The sequence below is a fragment of the Notothenia rossii genome (genome assembly GCF_949606895.1).
Source record: "Notothenia rossii genome assembly, chromosome: 11".
NCBI lineage: Eukaryota > Metazoa > Chordata > Actinopteri > Perciformes > Nototheniidae > Notothenia > Notothenia rossii.
This window is the reverse complement of record NC_136910.1, coordinates 7,998,223-8,014,231: the sequence shown is the minus strand read 5'-3', so window position 1 is coordinate 8,014,231 and position 16,009 is coordinate 7,998,223. Positions and strand designations below refer to the sequence as shown.

The 16,009-nt window shown below is 39.4% G+C and overlaps 2 protein-coding genes across 3 annotated transcripts; one reads left to right on the top strand and one right to left on the bottom strand.

Moving 5' to 3' along the window:
- Positions 1-86: 86 nt before the first annotated feature.
- On the bottom strand, positions 87-6,491 carry dcun1d3 (defective in cullin neddylation 1 domain containing 3). Of its 2 annotated transcripts, XM_079658825.1 has the most exons (5): positions 6,351-6,491; positions 5,250-5,325; positions 4,468-4,509; positions 3,780-4,308; positions 87-2,045 (listed from the first exon to the last, which is right to left on the bottom strand). In XM_079658825.1, exons 4-5 carry the CDS (start codon positions 4,202-4,204, stop codon positions 1,508-1,510), a joined length of 963 nt encoding a protein of 320 aa, XP_079514951.1. In that variant the 5' UTR covers positions 4,205-4,308; positions 4,468-4,509; positions 5,250-5,325; positions 6,351-6,491; the 3' UTR covers positions 87-1,507. The 2 variants fall into 2 exon arrangements, with proteins under 2 accessions (XP_079514951.1, XP_079514952.1); XM_079658826.1 differs by lacking the exon at positions 5,250-5,325 and having other exon boundaries at positions 6,351-6,488.
- A 195-nt stretch (positions 6,492-6,686) lies between these two features.
- On the top strand, positions 6,687-9,780 carry lyrm1 (LYR motif containing 1). The gene is made up of 6 exons (XM_079658831.1): positions 6,687-6,767; positions 7,269-7,366; positions 8,259-8,442; positions 8,547-8,607; positions 9,224-9,255; positions 9,349-9,780. Exons 3-6 carry the CDS (start codon positions 8,284-8,286, stop codon positions 9,460-9,462), a joined length of 366 nt encoding a protein of 121 aa, XP_079514957.1. The 5' UTR covers positions 6,687-6,767; positions 7,269-7,366; positions 8,259-8,283; the 3' UTR covers positions 9,463-9,780.
- Positions 9,781-16,009: the final 6,229 nt, after the last annotated feature.

Here is a 16,009-nt window from a genome sequence, read left to right as displayed (position 1 = left end):
AAATGTTATTCAGCATTAGCATACCATAAGATTACAAATAAATATCCTTGAAGTAAAATCACACAGATGTCCATGGTGCAACAGTCAAAAGTTGAACACTGTTTTTATTCATTATAAATCAATACATTTTATATAAAAAAGGACAAAGGGGGTCTGAAATAAAACCATTGTAGATGTAAACCAAACAGATCAGGTTATGTGCCACCCTCTTACCACAGACTCTTGATTAGCCAGCAGGTGCTGTTATCACTCATTCACTCATCCCAAAACACACAGGTCTAAACTTGAGCTTGATAAACGGTTTGGAAAAGGTTTAAATGTAAATGATGTGGTTGATATCAATCTTCTTGCAAAGCGTTGCAAGTATAGCGACTAAGCATGCCATTTGTTTTTTGTGCAATTCATTACAAACCAACACCAGCAGCAGTCAACCTTTGGGAAGTGTGCACACGTTTTTTTTGTTATCAGTTCAAAGATGTGAAGACTGTTAAACTCCTGAAGGTAAACTAAATTAAAATGTGTGGCGCCCAGTGTAAGGCCATGAACTCAGGTTTAGGCATAATTTTCTAAGAAATGACCAAGACTTTCTTTAAGCTGATTTGATGCGTTACAAACTTCCTAAAATGAAGAATCTTAGGAAAGCCGGAACATTGTGTTTTATACCTAACCCTTCTTGAAAATAGGTGGACATCAAATAGGTAATGCTGGAGGTCAAAAGAGAGCGCAGCCAGCTGCTTCAACAAGCTCAGCCCTCACCGTACTAGTAGCACTCAAAAACACTCAACACAGAAGAAAGGGTGGGTCTGTTACCAACTTGGATATTAAATGGAAATTTCAACTTTGTTTAAAAAAAAATAAAAGCCCTTGGGACAGAATTGAATCCATTACTGCTTGCTGTGTAATAGCAAGCATGCATTAGTGAAGGCAATACAAGTGCAACCAATTCATCCTCACAGCACTGCAAGATAAACGCATACAATCTAACAAAGATTAGTCCGATCAACACCATTCAACTGACCCTTATGGTAAACCTCATGTTTTGATAGTAAGAAATTATTTGTGAAAAAAAACAAAACCTTTTTTATGATTGACTATTTCCTTGTACAAAACATATCAGCAGTGTTACCAGAGGAACTGTCTATATGATCATTGTGAGAAGTTATGGCTGTTTTTTGCCTGATTTTTAACGGATCTAAATCTGCTGGGTTATGGTACGTACGTGGAGGTTTAAACGGACCCGCGTCCAATTACTAAAAACACAAATGGGAGGAGAAAAATATGTAAAACAATAACTTAAATAGAAGTGCTTAAAACATAACAGTTCTTAGAGCCCTTTTGAAAACCAAAAAAGATAAGGGTGCAAAGCAGGAGTCCCATCCCGACAGAACAGGAGAGCGAAATGAACAGCTGTCATGGTAATACTAATATTCATCCGATGATTCACAGATGCACAGTTCACGTGTAGGTCACATCCTTCCCTCCCTTGCACATATTTCTTGATTCCTGGTCAGTGGCCCCCCCACGTCTGTGAGCCGCGGCTTCCCTCTGTTTCAAGTCTGTCTGTAGTGGGAGAACACTCTGAGTCAGTACACCTCCCCTCTTCCTCCTTAGCCATCTGTTCCTCCTCCTTTTTCCTGCGCTCCAACTCCCACTCCACGAAGGTGTCGAAGAGGCTGGGCCACGCCTCCTCCTCGCTGTAGTTGCTCAGGTCGGGCCCGATAGCCTGGGTAAAGTTGAGGAACATGTTCCACGTGTCCCTTGAGATGCCCCGAATACTCGAGGGGTTCTCCGACAGGAAGTCCAGCCAGTGTTCCAGGATAGCAGGAGAGTTCTGGGTGAACACCAGGCGCCACAGGGCGATGGCGATATCGCGCTGCAGCGAGCGTTGGCCTTCGTCAGCGTCCAGGCCAAACTGGAACGTGAAGCGATACAGGTCCTTGAAGTTCTCCTCGCCCTTGGCGTCCAGCAGCATGACGGGGAAACTTGAGCAGATGCCCTCAAGGCTGTCTGCCTTTATGGCCTTGCAGCCGTCGATAAACTCCTTCCTGGTGACACAAAGTAAGCAAGACCAGGCATCAGAATAAAAGCAGACCTTTTCACTCAGGATAATAAATCCTAGGGGCAAATAACAAAACTAAATGAGCAGAGCCAGAGCTGACTAGTAGCTTAAAGAGCTAGAATCAAATATTGTGAAGTCATCGATTGTAAACATAAGGGCCATGTGTTTAAAACAACTATAAATAGTTACCATCTGAATACAATGAGAACAATTTATGATTTGATTGTTTACGTTTCCTGTTGTACGTTTTGGTTTTAAAATTTCAAGCATAGTGATGGAGGAAAACTAGAACATCACTTAACTTTTAGAGATATGTTGAGTACTCCTTTAAAAATGTTTTTTTCTTTATAGAATTTGTTATTTGAGCCCTAGAGAAATATAGGCTTTCAAAGTCATATTTTGAACAGCTTCAGTAAGCATTAGTCGACAATGAAGCATGCTGATAACCAGAGTGTGGAGCTGTCAAAAGCCTCTGGATGGAAAGTGCTGAGTTAAAAATCATGTGGGGCAGTGACCAGCTGCCCTATTCATCTCTAACACCAACTGCAGAGGGGCAGCAGAGCAGGGTCCCTTTCCTGTGTGCCCCCCTACCTGACTGTGGGAAATGTTTTGTGTGAGTTTGTATCTAGTTCTGTCTATGAGAAAAGTGTTTATGGATGGGCCGCTGCACAGTGAATGACTGAATGAGTCCAACAAGGCACGAGGGGAAGTCTCTTCTGAGGCTACAAGTGTAATCGTCCAACATCGAGCTAGTTATTAGTGGGGCACGATGCCTGGGTGGCATCAGAAAACAGTTGCCTGATGAAATGGGTCAATATTAGAAACTATATGGATTTGGTATATTTTAGATCAGCTAAACTCCAAATTAGATATCTTATATATCTATTTTTTTATACATATTTTGGGCATCTCATTTCTTTTTGATAGCGATAGTATTTTAAAAAGGGCATAATGTTGTCATTTCAGTTTATGATAGGTAATCTGTCTGTACAGGTTCATACAGGTGCGCTATTCATTACAGCTATTTATAGATAAGATAAGATGGATCTTTATTAATCCCTGTGGGGGAATTCAGTAGCTTAACAGCAACAGGCTAAGGATGAAAAAACAGCACAGATTCACACAGATGAAATCAAATTAAAGATACAAATTAAAAATGATAAAATAACAAAAAAATAAGAAATGAATTCAAATGAACACATATATATATATATATTGAACATTTTGTTTACATTTGATCCCACAAGGAGAGTCCACTTCAGATGAAGAACTTATTTTTTAAGAGACCTGGCCAAGGCAGGCACAAAGAAAGGTACATAGTTTCACACATTAGCAGCCCGGTCCCTCCAACATTTCTCTATCTGCACACTGTATGTCCTGTGTGTGTGTGAGTGTCAAAGGACAAGGAGATAATACAAAAATGTAAAAAGGTAACTTTCCGTCTGTTCATTCATAAATCAGTTATTCTGTGTAACCACAATGTGGCACACACTGAGAATTGCTCAAATAAATACCTTTATAAGAGCATCTTGTTTGGCAATGGAATCAGGGCGAGAGCTATTGAAACTATTTGTATTAATCATCTGGGATGAGGAAATACCTTTGTCATATCTCCTAGTAACGAGCCAAACACTGTGCATCTGTGTAGTTATGCCAGTTCCTCCTGATGAACAGACACCACGAACAACAACACGCCTCATTCCCCAAAGCCCCACCCTACCTTGTAAACTTGCACATGGTTGCTGCTTGAAACTTCCAGGCAAGAACGAGCACTCTGAACTCCGCCGGATCCACACACAGGTCGATGCAAAACATCTCCATGCCTTCCTCCAGGATGGCGTCTTCATGTTCATCCTTGTAGCAGTAGAACAGCTCCTCAATGCGCAGCATCGACAGCCCATTCCCATCCAGACCCATGTCCCTGTGTGGCTCCCCCATCATGGCAGAGATGACGGGGGTCTCCATGGTGACCTCCAGGGCCTTGGTGCCATTCGACAGCTCGCCGATGGCTTTGCTACACGGGGCATGTTGCTCCTCTTTGTGACCACCTTTCTTGTGGTGGGACTTGGATCCCCCCTCCTTGTCCCCACTCTTACTGCCGAGCGAGGACGTGGGGTTCTTACACTTGGTGACACACTGACCCATGTCTTCCTCCCTGGTCTCTCTTTCCTCCTCACCTTCAGTCCCCGTCTGAACCACCTAGACGCCTCTTCTCTGGCCCTGTGAGACGTCTCAACATACCCTCAGGCCTGAGGTGAAGAACAATTTAAAAATGTTAATTGCCATTCAGTGCAGCTCTAGACTTACTCACAATCTAAAAAGGTCAAGATCCACATTCCTGTGGCTATTAGTAGCATGAAATCAAACTCGAGGATTTCTGAGCATTGGAGTTAAAGAAGTTACCATACCTGTGCCAAATCTGCCAAGATCCACTGCCAAACTTAAAAACCCTAAAGGGTAAAGAACAGAGAAACAACATTGTATGAGTATACCTCCAATGCTTACACAGTGCAGATACAACAGGAACCTCTACACAGGAACTACAAGGAAAACATGACCACAGAAACCTGCTGAGGTCAAACTGGTTGGATGTTGAACAAAGAGCTACTACAAGACTTTGGGTTTCCCAGTGTCAACATGTCAACTTATTTTGTAATGAATAAGCTTTATTGCATTTCATTCTACTTTAATTATATGCAATAAAGCCATAAATGACGTGTTTATCTTTGCTTGCATCAGGGGAGTTGAGAGAGTTTTACCGGCCGGCTTAGTACATACAAGTAAATACAGATTAAAAATGCAATCACACAAAATCAAAATGTTCTAAAATAGTAACGATTGACCAAGACTGAGGAACTGTTATGGTTGCTAATAAAACATTTTACAGCGCTTGTAATTTTGACATGGACCTAATGGTGATTCATTTGGAGGCACAAATACAATTTCATTCCGATTCCTCTTTAAAAATAACCATGATAGCTTGATGTGTGCCTCTTTCCACTGCACATTCATGCATTATTGACTGAGTAATGTGTCGATGTGTTTAAGAAATCAAACTAACACAACATGAAAAGCAATATATCTCTTCTGATGCAGCTAATCATTGTCCTATGACATTTAAACACATGACATGTGTGAGTAAATCAAGTGTTTGATCACTTATCACGAAGCTGATCAGGAAGTAACTTACAGACAATCCCTCTGAAGGCATTGGCCAAAGCCTGTTTCTATTCTGCTCCATCATTGTGACCTTGACATCCGCAATGCTGAAAAGACACATTATCTTGTCATCATAAGCAGAAAGTGATCTCATCTCTCACAAACCTGCAGGACTATTTTTACCAACATGCAATGAAAAAGTACTTTGAGCAAAACAGTTTGTCTCATTGCAAGATTATTTAATTACTGGCTTCTATAACTAAAGAGAAGATGGCAAAAAGAGCTTTTGCAACTCTGATTGAGAATAAGTAATATAAGGGGACAGACCTCTCACAGGGTAGACTGGCTTTGTCCTAAAAGTGTTACAACTCCGATGTGGACGGTTACTTTTAAAACTAATTTAGTGTAGTGATCACTGCCTTTGCAGAGCCACGACTCTTGGGCTAACATTAATCATAAAAAAGTGTATTCAGTATCAGAGCCAATCGAGTGTCCTGCTCATGGCACTGGGCATGTCGAGGCAAAGGTCTCACTGGCACATCCTGGCTGACTTCACCAAACACACCTCTAATTGACACCTATGGCCTATTTTCCGATACAATACTAATGATTTTTAAAGCTAAGCATACTATATAAAAGACAGACAGTAGCAGACATCAGTTTAAATAGGTTAAGTAGATTGTTTATGCCTAAATTGAGGGACGACTAAAATAAGCTATAGTACGAATGTGTGCAACACATTTGTCAAACCACAGCCTCGGTTAAGTTAGATAGCTGATGGTATCAAATGTTAGCTATCATTAGTGGGTTTTTTTTAACCAAGTTATGTTTGTAGGGAAGTGGCGAGCACAGACAGGATCAAGTGAGCTTATAAGAAACACTCAAAGATATCATGTAAAGAGGATACGATAACCATTTTATCCCGGAAATGTGATTTATATAGTAATTCAGATGTTACTTGTCTTAAAGGTGTTATATTTCCATCAGACATCACCGGCAAAGGGCCATTTACATGCCACTGCCTGCTGGCCCTGACGACGTCGCCATAGCTAGCTAGCATCAACTAAAAGTTAGCTATCGGCTAAGCTAGGTCTTCCGATTAGGGACACATAAAAACACCAAAGAAACTCACCTTTTTGGGATATTGTAGGTTGTGGAAATTGAGGTACATCACTTCAGAGACGCCAGTACAAATTAAGTTAAGTTGTCCAATGTAGCGTAGAAACGAACTGAGGCAAACTCGTCGCGTTAACTCAGATTGCTAGCTAAATGTAGCAAGTAGATGACAAAAAACTTCCTCATCGATATAAAATCCGCTTTACAAAAATAAATAAGTGGAACGCTAGTAACCACTTTGTGCTTTTGATTCCCAGTTGAATTGTGGTCGCTCTTTGGAGTGAGTTAAAGGACCATCTCGGTATTAAAAGCAGCCCATTTCTTTGTGCTTCCCCCTTTTAGTCATTGAGTGTAGCTACATTGTGGGCATTTTCGTGCATCACTTCCTCTCTGCCGACAAGCAGCCAACAGCTGATCCTCATCTCAGCCGATGGCAAGATCAATATATATTAATGTCATGTAATTTGAAATCCTACATAACACCCAGATGGAGCAATTTTTGAGGAAATCAATTAGTGGGTTTTTTGTGTTTTGTTGATGACATTTAACAGAAAGCCTTTAAAGTAGTATATTTAACACTGTAAAATGAGTAATAAAAAAACAACATTTGTAACATATGCATTTATCTGGGTCTATAAATATAAATAACTTGTACTTTGAAATACTGCATAACACCCAGATAGGAAAATTACCACGAAATCAATTAGTTAAACTCGTGTTTTGTTGATATTTAACAGGGAGCCTTGAAATAATTGTATTTAATTCTGTAAAATGTGTTAACAAACATTTGTAACACATGGCTTAAGCTGGGTCTATACATATGAAATGTTCAGTTAATGCTACTACTTTAATTGGTATTAATATATCCAATGTTATCTAAATGAAAAGAAGAGGCACTCGTTTATCTTGTGTTTTCTTTCTTTTTTTCTTGTAGTTAGGGGAATACGTCATCACCAGGCGACAAATGTGTTTTTGCTGTCCTACAAGCTACTGTCGGAATAGCCTCTTCACCAAATAGAGTTTTTGGTCAAGGTTTGTATATTTAAACCTAATAAGCTATAACGTAAATCGTTATTAATGTGAATGGCACTTGCTGTTAATTCTATATTTATTATTAACAACACGATTCTTTAGAAGCTGTGATTCTCAAGGATAGCTAGCTCCTTTTTGTTCTTGTTTTCTGTTTGGGAAACCTTTATTAATACTAATGCCTATGACAAATGCGCTAATGGCATTATTCTTTCTATCAACACATATCAGAACATCCGATTAATACCCTACTATCAGTCATGTAATATGCTATGTTTGGTAAACAGCCCTGGGTTGGTTTTTAGTGACATCTAGTGTTGATTAATGTAAAACCTGTCCAGACTTCCGGTGGCCTGTGTCTTGGATTATTAGCTTGTCTTCTAGAACTTTCTTGTACACAACTGTATTTTCATTTTTGTTTGTTATATTCACACCAATCATATGGAGAAGAAACAAACTCAGATAGGCCTGAAAAACTGGGGGATAGTTTGAAATTTTTCAGCATAATACTGGTTGATTTTCTGGTCTTTTTGCACATTTCCTAGGACCATGTTAAGTCTCCTGTGTGAACAACAGTTTATGTGAACTTGTATGTGTCCCTTAGGCATCCAAAAGGTATTTTCTAAGGTAAATTAGCCTTGAGTTAGGGCTATCCAGCAAGTTGTATCCAAAACTAGAGGGATTTTGTATACAGTTTTGGTAAGTTTAGACAATTTAACAAAAATACTTGCTATATTTACAGACAAGTGTGTAATAATCATCATTGTTGTAATGCCTTCAACATTGTTTACAAAATATAATAGGTAGGACTTGTGTTTTATACACACAGTACAACAGTAATAGGCTTTGTAATTCCATTCATTCTTCTGTAAATCTGAATCTCTTTCTTGTGCAGGTGACTGCTGTGATTTGTTGTCTCGATGACAGCCTCCACTCGCAGGACGGTGTTGTCTCTGTACATGCGGGTGTTTCGCATCGCAAGAAACTGGCAGGCACAGATTGGAGTTGTAGGTGATGCAGAAACAGAGAAGAAATACATTCTCCATGAGGCCTCCACTTTGTTCAGACAGAACCAGCAGGTGTGTATAACAGTTTGCTGATTGCAGAATTGAAAACAGGAAGTCGTTTTGTAGCAGTTTGTGGGACTCATTTTTTTCTTCTTCTGTGTGCTTCTTGTTCTCAGCTCACAGATCCAGAAACAATAAAGAGGTGTGTAGAAGAATGTGAAGCAAGGATAGAAATGGGTAAGAGTGAAGAGATGCCACACATTCCCTTACAGGTTTTCTATCTATCAACTGCAAGCCACTAACATACTTTCCCTTTAACACTCAACCTAAAATGCTTTAATGTTAGCATGACCAGTCTTTTTTTGGTTCACCATGTATTCCAGGGGTCTAGCTCATATAACATATTTAATTGAAGTGTTTGTCACCAAGTAACTGAGAAAGTTCAACTGAAGGTGTTTCAGAGGAGAGAGCAGAGGAGTAAACATTGACATACTGTTCTTGTGTTTGTTTGACATCCAACAGCATGTGCAGGGTTTATTTACCCATGTGGCTTTTGTTATTGCATATGCCATACATTTTGTGTTCAACCTCAGCTTCTGTGATAATTCTACAGTTAACTGTGTTGCCCAAATACATACTCTCGGGACAACAATGTAGCAAAACCCATTGAATTTAAATAACATTGCATTATAAAATCATACATTTAATTATATTTAGCTATTATTTATTTTTTGGCCTATGGTGTTTACACAGGTCATTTTCCTGGTTCATGCACAAAAAATAAAAAGCCAATCATTGATATTCTGCAGGACAGAAAGTTAGAGTGACTAACACAATCATTTATTTTTCCCAGGTCTACATTACAGGAACCCATATCCAAGGGCTGTAAGTAATAAACCTTTCACTGGACAATTTGGATGCTTTTCCATCTGTGAAGGTGTTTCTTACAATTATTTTGTTCTCTGAATGTTCCTGTAGATGCACCTGCCTCCGCTGGGACTGGCAACTCAGAAAGGCAGGAAGCTGCGAGCGCAGCAGCGTCTGAGGAAGCAGGCCAAGCCGGTGTACCTGCAGTCACATGACGACAGCTGATGCTCCACATCCTCGCTCCCCGCCAACAGTTCAAGTTACCGCGGGCAGGAAACCAGAGTGCATTCACAAGCTGATCTCCAGGGCTGAGTTGCATGCACTCAATGATGCAAGAACACCCGTCATTCAGGAAAATACATTTGTCATGTTTTTCTTTACTGTACATTGTGACTTCTGAGTGTAGCGGATATCAGGAGGGCTGTAAAGATGGAGTGACCCTTAATATAAGATCAAGTTGTATATTTTATTTATTTTTTGTGTAAAGATTGTTGTAATATATCCTTCACATTCACTCACAACTATTAAAAACAAATAAAGTTGTCTTTAAGTCTTTCTGTTAAAGAAATGTGTACAACCAAGTAAGATCTCCCATCATGCACCTGTCTAGGAACACACACCCTGATATTGGCCCCATTTCACAGGTGTTCCATGTTAGTAGCCCATTTTTCACTAATAAACTAATAAACTCCAGGAATGTTGGCAGCAGCACAGAGGAAGTTGGGAAACAGGTCGTTGTTCACTCATCTAAAACTGAGTCACTGTGGGGTATGCAGATTGTGTACTTCCTCTGAAGTTCTGAAAAACTAAAGAGGAAGTTTTGGGTGAGCAAGACAAAAAGAAGGGCGTTTACACAACAGCACATTTTCATCATAACAGACATCCAAGACAGCGCTATAATGGCAATATGAGGCAGAACTTGCAAAGCTTTCTGAAGTCATTACGCACAGAGATGATGAAAAACGTTGTAAAGTTTGAAATAAGAGGCAAGTTAAAAGGCGAAAGAGTAGTTTGGTTTGTTCCTCAGTTTTATCTAGAAACCAGAGCAGAAAGAAGTGTGTTTCTCATCTACCTGTTGAATCCTTACATCAATCTTAAAACAGTTATGCTCTATTTAAAATCCTCTTCCTGCCATTTCATTCCCAAAACTGAATAGATTTTTTTGAGGTATGCGTTTTGTGCGTAGTCTTTGCACTGGTGTGACTTAATCCACAATATGCAGGCTACAGTATCTTAGTGGGGCGAAGGGGTATATTGAATGTTGGTAAAAAAAAATCCCACCTGCTCTCAAAGTTATTCATTCAAATAAATATATAACAAAAGAACAAATAATAGTAATATGAACGATAACCATTTAAAAAAGACATTTAACATCATAAAGCTCAAGTAGGGAGGTTATTTCCTTGATTATATTCCTTAAATAAAAAATATTAAACCACTAGCACAAATCAATTAAGGTTAGATGTAGGGGTGCATACCGGTCACTGGCGGCTATGGTATACCGTACGGAAATATTTCTTTTTTTTTATAAAAGTGAGGCTTAATATCCTTAAACTCGCGCCCAAATCGTCTGAATTACGATGTCAATTTCACCGTGAAATTCCGCAAACTAGTCACTTTAGAAAATCTAAAGTGTGGCTGCATATGACTGCCAGTCTGAATGGTGGGGTCTGTAACCAGTGCCAGTCTGAATGGTGGGGTCTGTAACCACTGCCAGTCTGAATGGTGGGGTCTGTAACCACTGCCAGTCTGAATGGTGGGGTCTGTAGCCACTGCCAGTCTGAATGGTGGGGTCTGTAACCACTGCCAGTCTGAATGGTGGGGTCTGTAACCACTGCCAGTCTGAATGGTGGGGTCTGTAACCACTGCCAGTATGAATGGTGGGGTCTGTAACCAGTGCAAGAAGTTTATTTCTGGGAAAGGAGGCAACACATCCAACCTCCAACCAATGCTGTCTCGTATGGCAACCAAGTACCTCTGTGTTCAGGGAAGCAGCTGGTGATATCCTACGCCGTGAAAGGGCCCGCTTGGATCCAGAGAGAGCAGACAAATGTTGATTTTAATGATGCTATTTGTTTTATGTGCAATGCCAAGATCTCATGATCCTTTATGTGTTCTCTGGTCAGTCGAATCTCAGGTTGAATATTGATTATACTGGTGCTATTTCCTTTTTGCATTGATAAGATGTACTATTCACGCCTGATGGTTGATATAAATGATATTGCAGAATCTGTTTTCTTCATAGATAACATGTTTTTCATTGTTTGTTCAGTACTAAAAGGTCCAAGTCCCACAATTGAATTTAATATTCATTTGACATGTTAACTATATCATAAAGCGCTTCACGGGAGTAAGTGCGGGATGATTAAATGTTTCCCTTATGCCACATGAAGGTATCACGATATGTATCGGTTGAGTATTGGTATCGTTCAGTGGTATCGGTATCATAAAAAAATTAACGATATGCAACCCTAGTTAGATGAGTTATACAGTGAAATAACTTGATTATTAGATTAAACCAGATTGCATGAATGACAGGCCTCCACTTCAATGACATGTTCATTTCAGTACCTAAATATTATGTTCTACTTTCCAGCAGCGAGTGGAAAATATAAATCATGGCTCTGCAAGCATGACTTGTGATAATCTCAGCTGAGCACACATGTTCTCTGATACAGCGCCTGAAGTTTCTTTTCTTTATATTCCAGCATCACATTAGCATCACAATAGCTTAGAATAAAAAAATTAAATAAAACCTTACAACAAAACGTTGGAAAGGCACAGACAATAGGAATACCCCCTTTAACAGCTAAGTATATGAGTGAGAATTGAACAAAAAGATTTCTGATATTTCTTACATTAAGTTTCATTTCATTTAGCTGATGCTTTTATCCAAGGCAACCCATGATATGAACAATGGAACAATTCAGAACAGCAAGAATCCTGCAATTACATTAGCTTTAAATAATCCAAACCATTAAAGGTGCGAAATACAGAAATGAATATATAAAGCAGAAACCAGGTCAGTTCACTCTTCGGCCAGCAGGGGTCACACCACACTAAGTACTGAAGCCTAATGTGGTTCGGTGGCCTCAGAAGAACCATGGCTGAACTTCACCAGTGTGACTGAGCCACAGGCTATGGCTGCACAACTCACTGAAGTGTTTTTGAAATCGCAAGGCAGACTTCTGACATATCCAAATCACAGTAAGAGCCATATTTGTTAAAGATAGAAAATCTTAAGTAATAAAGTCCTGGCCTACAAACAGTATTGTAAAAACTGAATGAAAATGTTTATTGTTAATGATAGTGTGAATAAGTCAATATAATTGACACTAGTTATTTTTCCAAATTGTTCAGCTTTCATTAAATGAACCACTTGCTATGCATATTATAACAGGACGCCTCTTGATGAGGAGTAAACACACTCGTCTGATTAATCATCAATGAAATCTTAAACATTAATTTCCCCCTCTCCACAGAGTCATCAAAGACCTCTGTTTATTTTACTTCTCTGTTATTTTTCTGGGGTCGGCCCCACATTCATTACTGCGTCAGTATTCAATGGTTGTGTGACGCATGTTAAATACACTCTGCTAAAGTGTGGGGCTGCTGCCGCTCGCTCTCTTCCTGGAGACTACATTACCTCAGTAATAAATGACTGTCCTCACTATAATTGACCGTTGATGGCGGAGCAGCTGCAGCAGCGGCAGACTGCTGTAACATTAATGCTGAGTAGTGACTCACTCTGTGCATTCACATATAGCTGCTGAACGATGACTGTTCGCTTTTTCGCTCATTCTGGCAGGAATGATATTTCATTCACTTAAACAACACAGTTACGGTAGGCTACATATGAGTGAATATTTGACAGTACTTGTGTAAAGGGGTCTATAATCACTACGCTCCCAAACACCCTATTAAGAAACATTAGAGAGGCAAACTAAGGGGACATTTTAAACACAGCTCAGCTTTTAATTACCCCCTTTTATTGGTGTTTATTTTGATTTCTTTGTACTATTTTATTATAGGCTATATATCTACATATTTAGCATGTGTGCTCATATTTTAACCTCTGACTTAAATAGAATGTCTTTTTTTCTGCTTGTCTTGAGCTTGTCTAGCATACAGTAGTAATGTACAGCCTTGTTTTCTTAAATCAAATAACTTTTCATATCTTACACTTTACTGAAACTTGTATTCTTGTATTTTACACCTGTCTAATTTTATTTTAGCTAGCTTTTAACAGCTTTTTGCACTATTTCATGTTTTTTTGTAAAGCACTTTGAATTGCCTTGTTGAAATGTGCTCTATAAATACACTTCCCTTTCAGAATTGATTGAGTGGCAAATGACTCTTAGTCCTGTTAATACATAAAACACATTTTCCGAGTCCCTTATTCCCTTACACTATAAAACGAAATATGCTGAAGTAACAATATTGAGCAGAAATCTGTTATTTTCCACACTGTCTCTTACTTATGCACGAGGTACAAAGACGTCAGAGTGGTTGATAAACACGGTATAGGCAGCCTGCTGTTTATTTAAATGTGAAACGTGGCAGCGTGTGATCTGTGAGCTTGTGATCTGTGATCCTGCTGCTTATGCTGCTGGTTTTCCTACAGAAACAAACAAAACAAGAAACACTTCAACAAGAGCTCACTCTGTTTTGGACAGATTTAATGAGCAACACGGGAGCAGAGAGTGGAGAGCGTCTCCCAATAAATAATGCTGCTTTTATAATACTACACTATACAGGTGGATACATTAAACACTTTACAGTGTTACTAAAGCAAATCTGTTTTAGGAAAAAGGTGCGTGTTAAAATGCACACTTCATACAGAGGCTCCAACAACCTCTATCTAACCGTCTATAGATCTCTCTCGCCCATATTGATCTCTTGTTCTTGATATAATATCTGCCATAATCCTGCAGAATTTACCGAAAGGCTAATTTAGTCTAAAAACACGTTGTCAACAGGTCATTTGGTTGATGTTTTCATATCAAAAGTTCAATCGGATAAGAGTTTCAAATGTAATTGTAAATTATACAGGTCCTTGTTTTATGTAAATGTGTAAATAAAAAGAAAATGTACCTCGCATAGATATTATAAATTCATCTTAGGTATTCTTTGTGTCTTATACATTTTGCTGCAGTGTCCCCACGGTAAATATGAACGTTTGCTTTTGAAGTAGACCTTATGTCAACACAGAGTTAGTTCCAGGCATTATTCATGCTGGTGAGAGATTTCCTCTCTGGGGCATGTTCTCTACTTTCAAAGGTCAAAAAGTTATTTAAAACAAATCAATAAACTTTCTTATAATGGGATTAAAAATGCACCTTTAAAGTGTACTGAAAGTTAATAATAATAATAATAATTCATTTATTTTATATAGGCGCCTTTCAAGGCTCTCAAGGTCGCCGTACAAACACATACAAAACAAGATACACAATACATGACACCAGGATAAGAAACATAAACAAAACAAAGCAGTATATAAATCAATCAAATCAATCAAACAGAGGATGTGTGATGGATAGTGATCAGGGTGGATATGCGAGTGTGAAGAGATGTGCTTTGAGACGTGATTTGAAAATGGGGGGTCAGTGTTGCGGATGTCAGGTGGGAGAGAGTTCCAGAGGCGGGGTGCAGAGCGGCTGAAGGCTCTAGTCCCCATGGTGGTTAAACGGAAGGGGGGTGCAGTCAGTGAGGTGGAGGGAAGCAGAAGACCTGAGAGTGCGGATGGGTGTGTTGATGTGCAGGAGGTCGGAGAGGTACAGAGGAGTGAGGTTATGGATGGTCTTAAAGGCGAGGAGCAGAAGCTAAAAAACAAAACGGGATTTGACGGGGAGCCAGTGGAGCCAGTGGAGCCAGTGGAGCCAGTGGAGCGAGTGGAGCTGCTGAAGAACAGGAGTGATGTGGGTAATGGAGGAGGTTCCGGTGATGATGCGGGCGGCAGAGTTCTGGACCAGTTGAAGTCTGTGGATGGATTTGAGAGGGAGACCGAAGAGAAGGGAGTTGTAGTAGTGGAAACGTGTGGTGCAGTGGGTTGTGGGTTGGTGTTCGGATCAGAGGGTCACAGGTTCAAACCCCACTGCAGTCAGCATGTCGTTGTGTCCCTGAGACACTTCACCCCAAATTGCTCCAGTGGGGATTGCCCACAGTATTGAGTATGTAAGTGGCTTTGGATCAAAGCGTCTAACAAGTGACATGTCATGTAATGTAATGTAATGTAGGCAATGCCAAGTTGTTGGTTCTTGATCTGTAACCTCATTAAATCTATATCATTATCCTTAGATAAGTGGATTAGCATGTCTATTTATAGGAAGAGTATGTGTTTTAAAACAAAGAAATGTCTCAACCGTAAAGCAAATGAATAAGGTTGCTTCATAAACGAAACAGATTTAGTGCAGTTTTGAGACTTTGGTGTAGATTTAATTTAAAAAAAGAAAAGCCAAATATGTAAAAGGCTTGAATTCACACTTATTGAAATATTCCCCTTCTTTTTGCTGTAACTTTGTTCCTCATTTAAATGTGTCCACATTTTCATTATAATGAATAACAGACTTGATTTCAGTTTTTTAACAAACACGTTGTTTAAAAAATAACACTTACACTATTAGAAAATAACTAAATCAAGTGGATGTCTGTTAATAGACCTACAAAATAAAAGTCTCACAGCAGGCATGTGACCCATTTCCAAAGTGACGTCACACACAAAAAACTGGATCATGGTCCAAAAAGCTGCTCTGGTGTAAATATAGATATTTAG

Coding starts and splice junctions, on each gene's coding strand:
- dcun1d3 (XM_079658825.1), bottom strand. CDS start 4,204: ATGGGTCAGTGTGTCACCAAGTGTAAGAACCCCACGTCCTCGCTCGGC. Junction 2,046..3,779: donor ACCATGTGCAAGTTTACAAG/GTAGGGTGGGGC, acceptor TTGTGTCACCAG/GAAGGAGTTTATCGACGGCT.
- lyrm1 (XM_079658831.1), top strand. CDS start 8,284: ATGACAGCCTCCACTCGCAGGACGGTGTTGTCTCTGTACATGCGGGTG. Junction 8,608..9,223: donor TGAAGCAAGGATAGAAATGG/GTAAGAGTGAAG, acceptor TATTTTTCCCAG/GTCTACATTACAGGAACCCA. Junction 9,256..9,348: donor GGAACCCATATCCAAGGGCT/GTAAGTAATAAA, acceptor ATGTTCCTGTAG/ATGCACCTGCCTCCGCTGGG.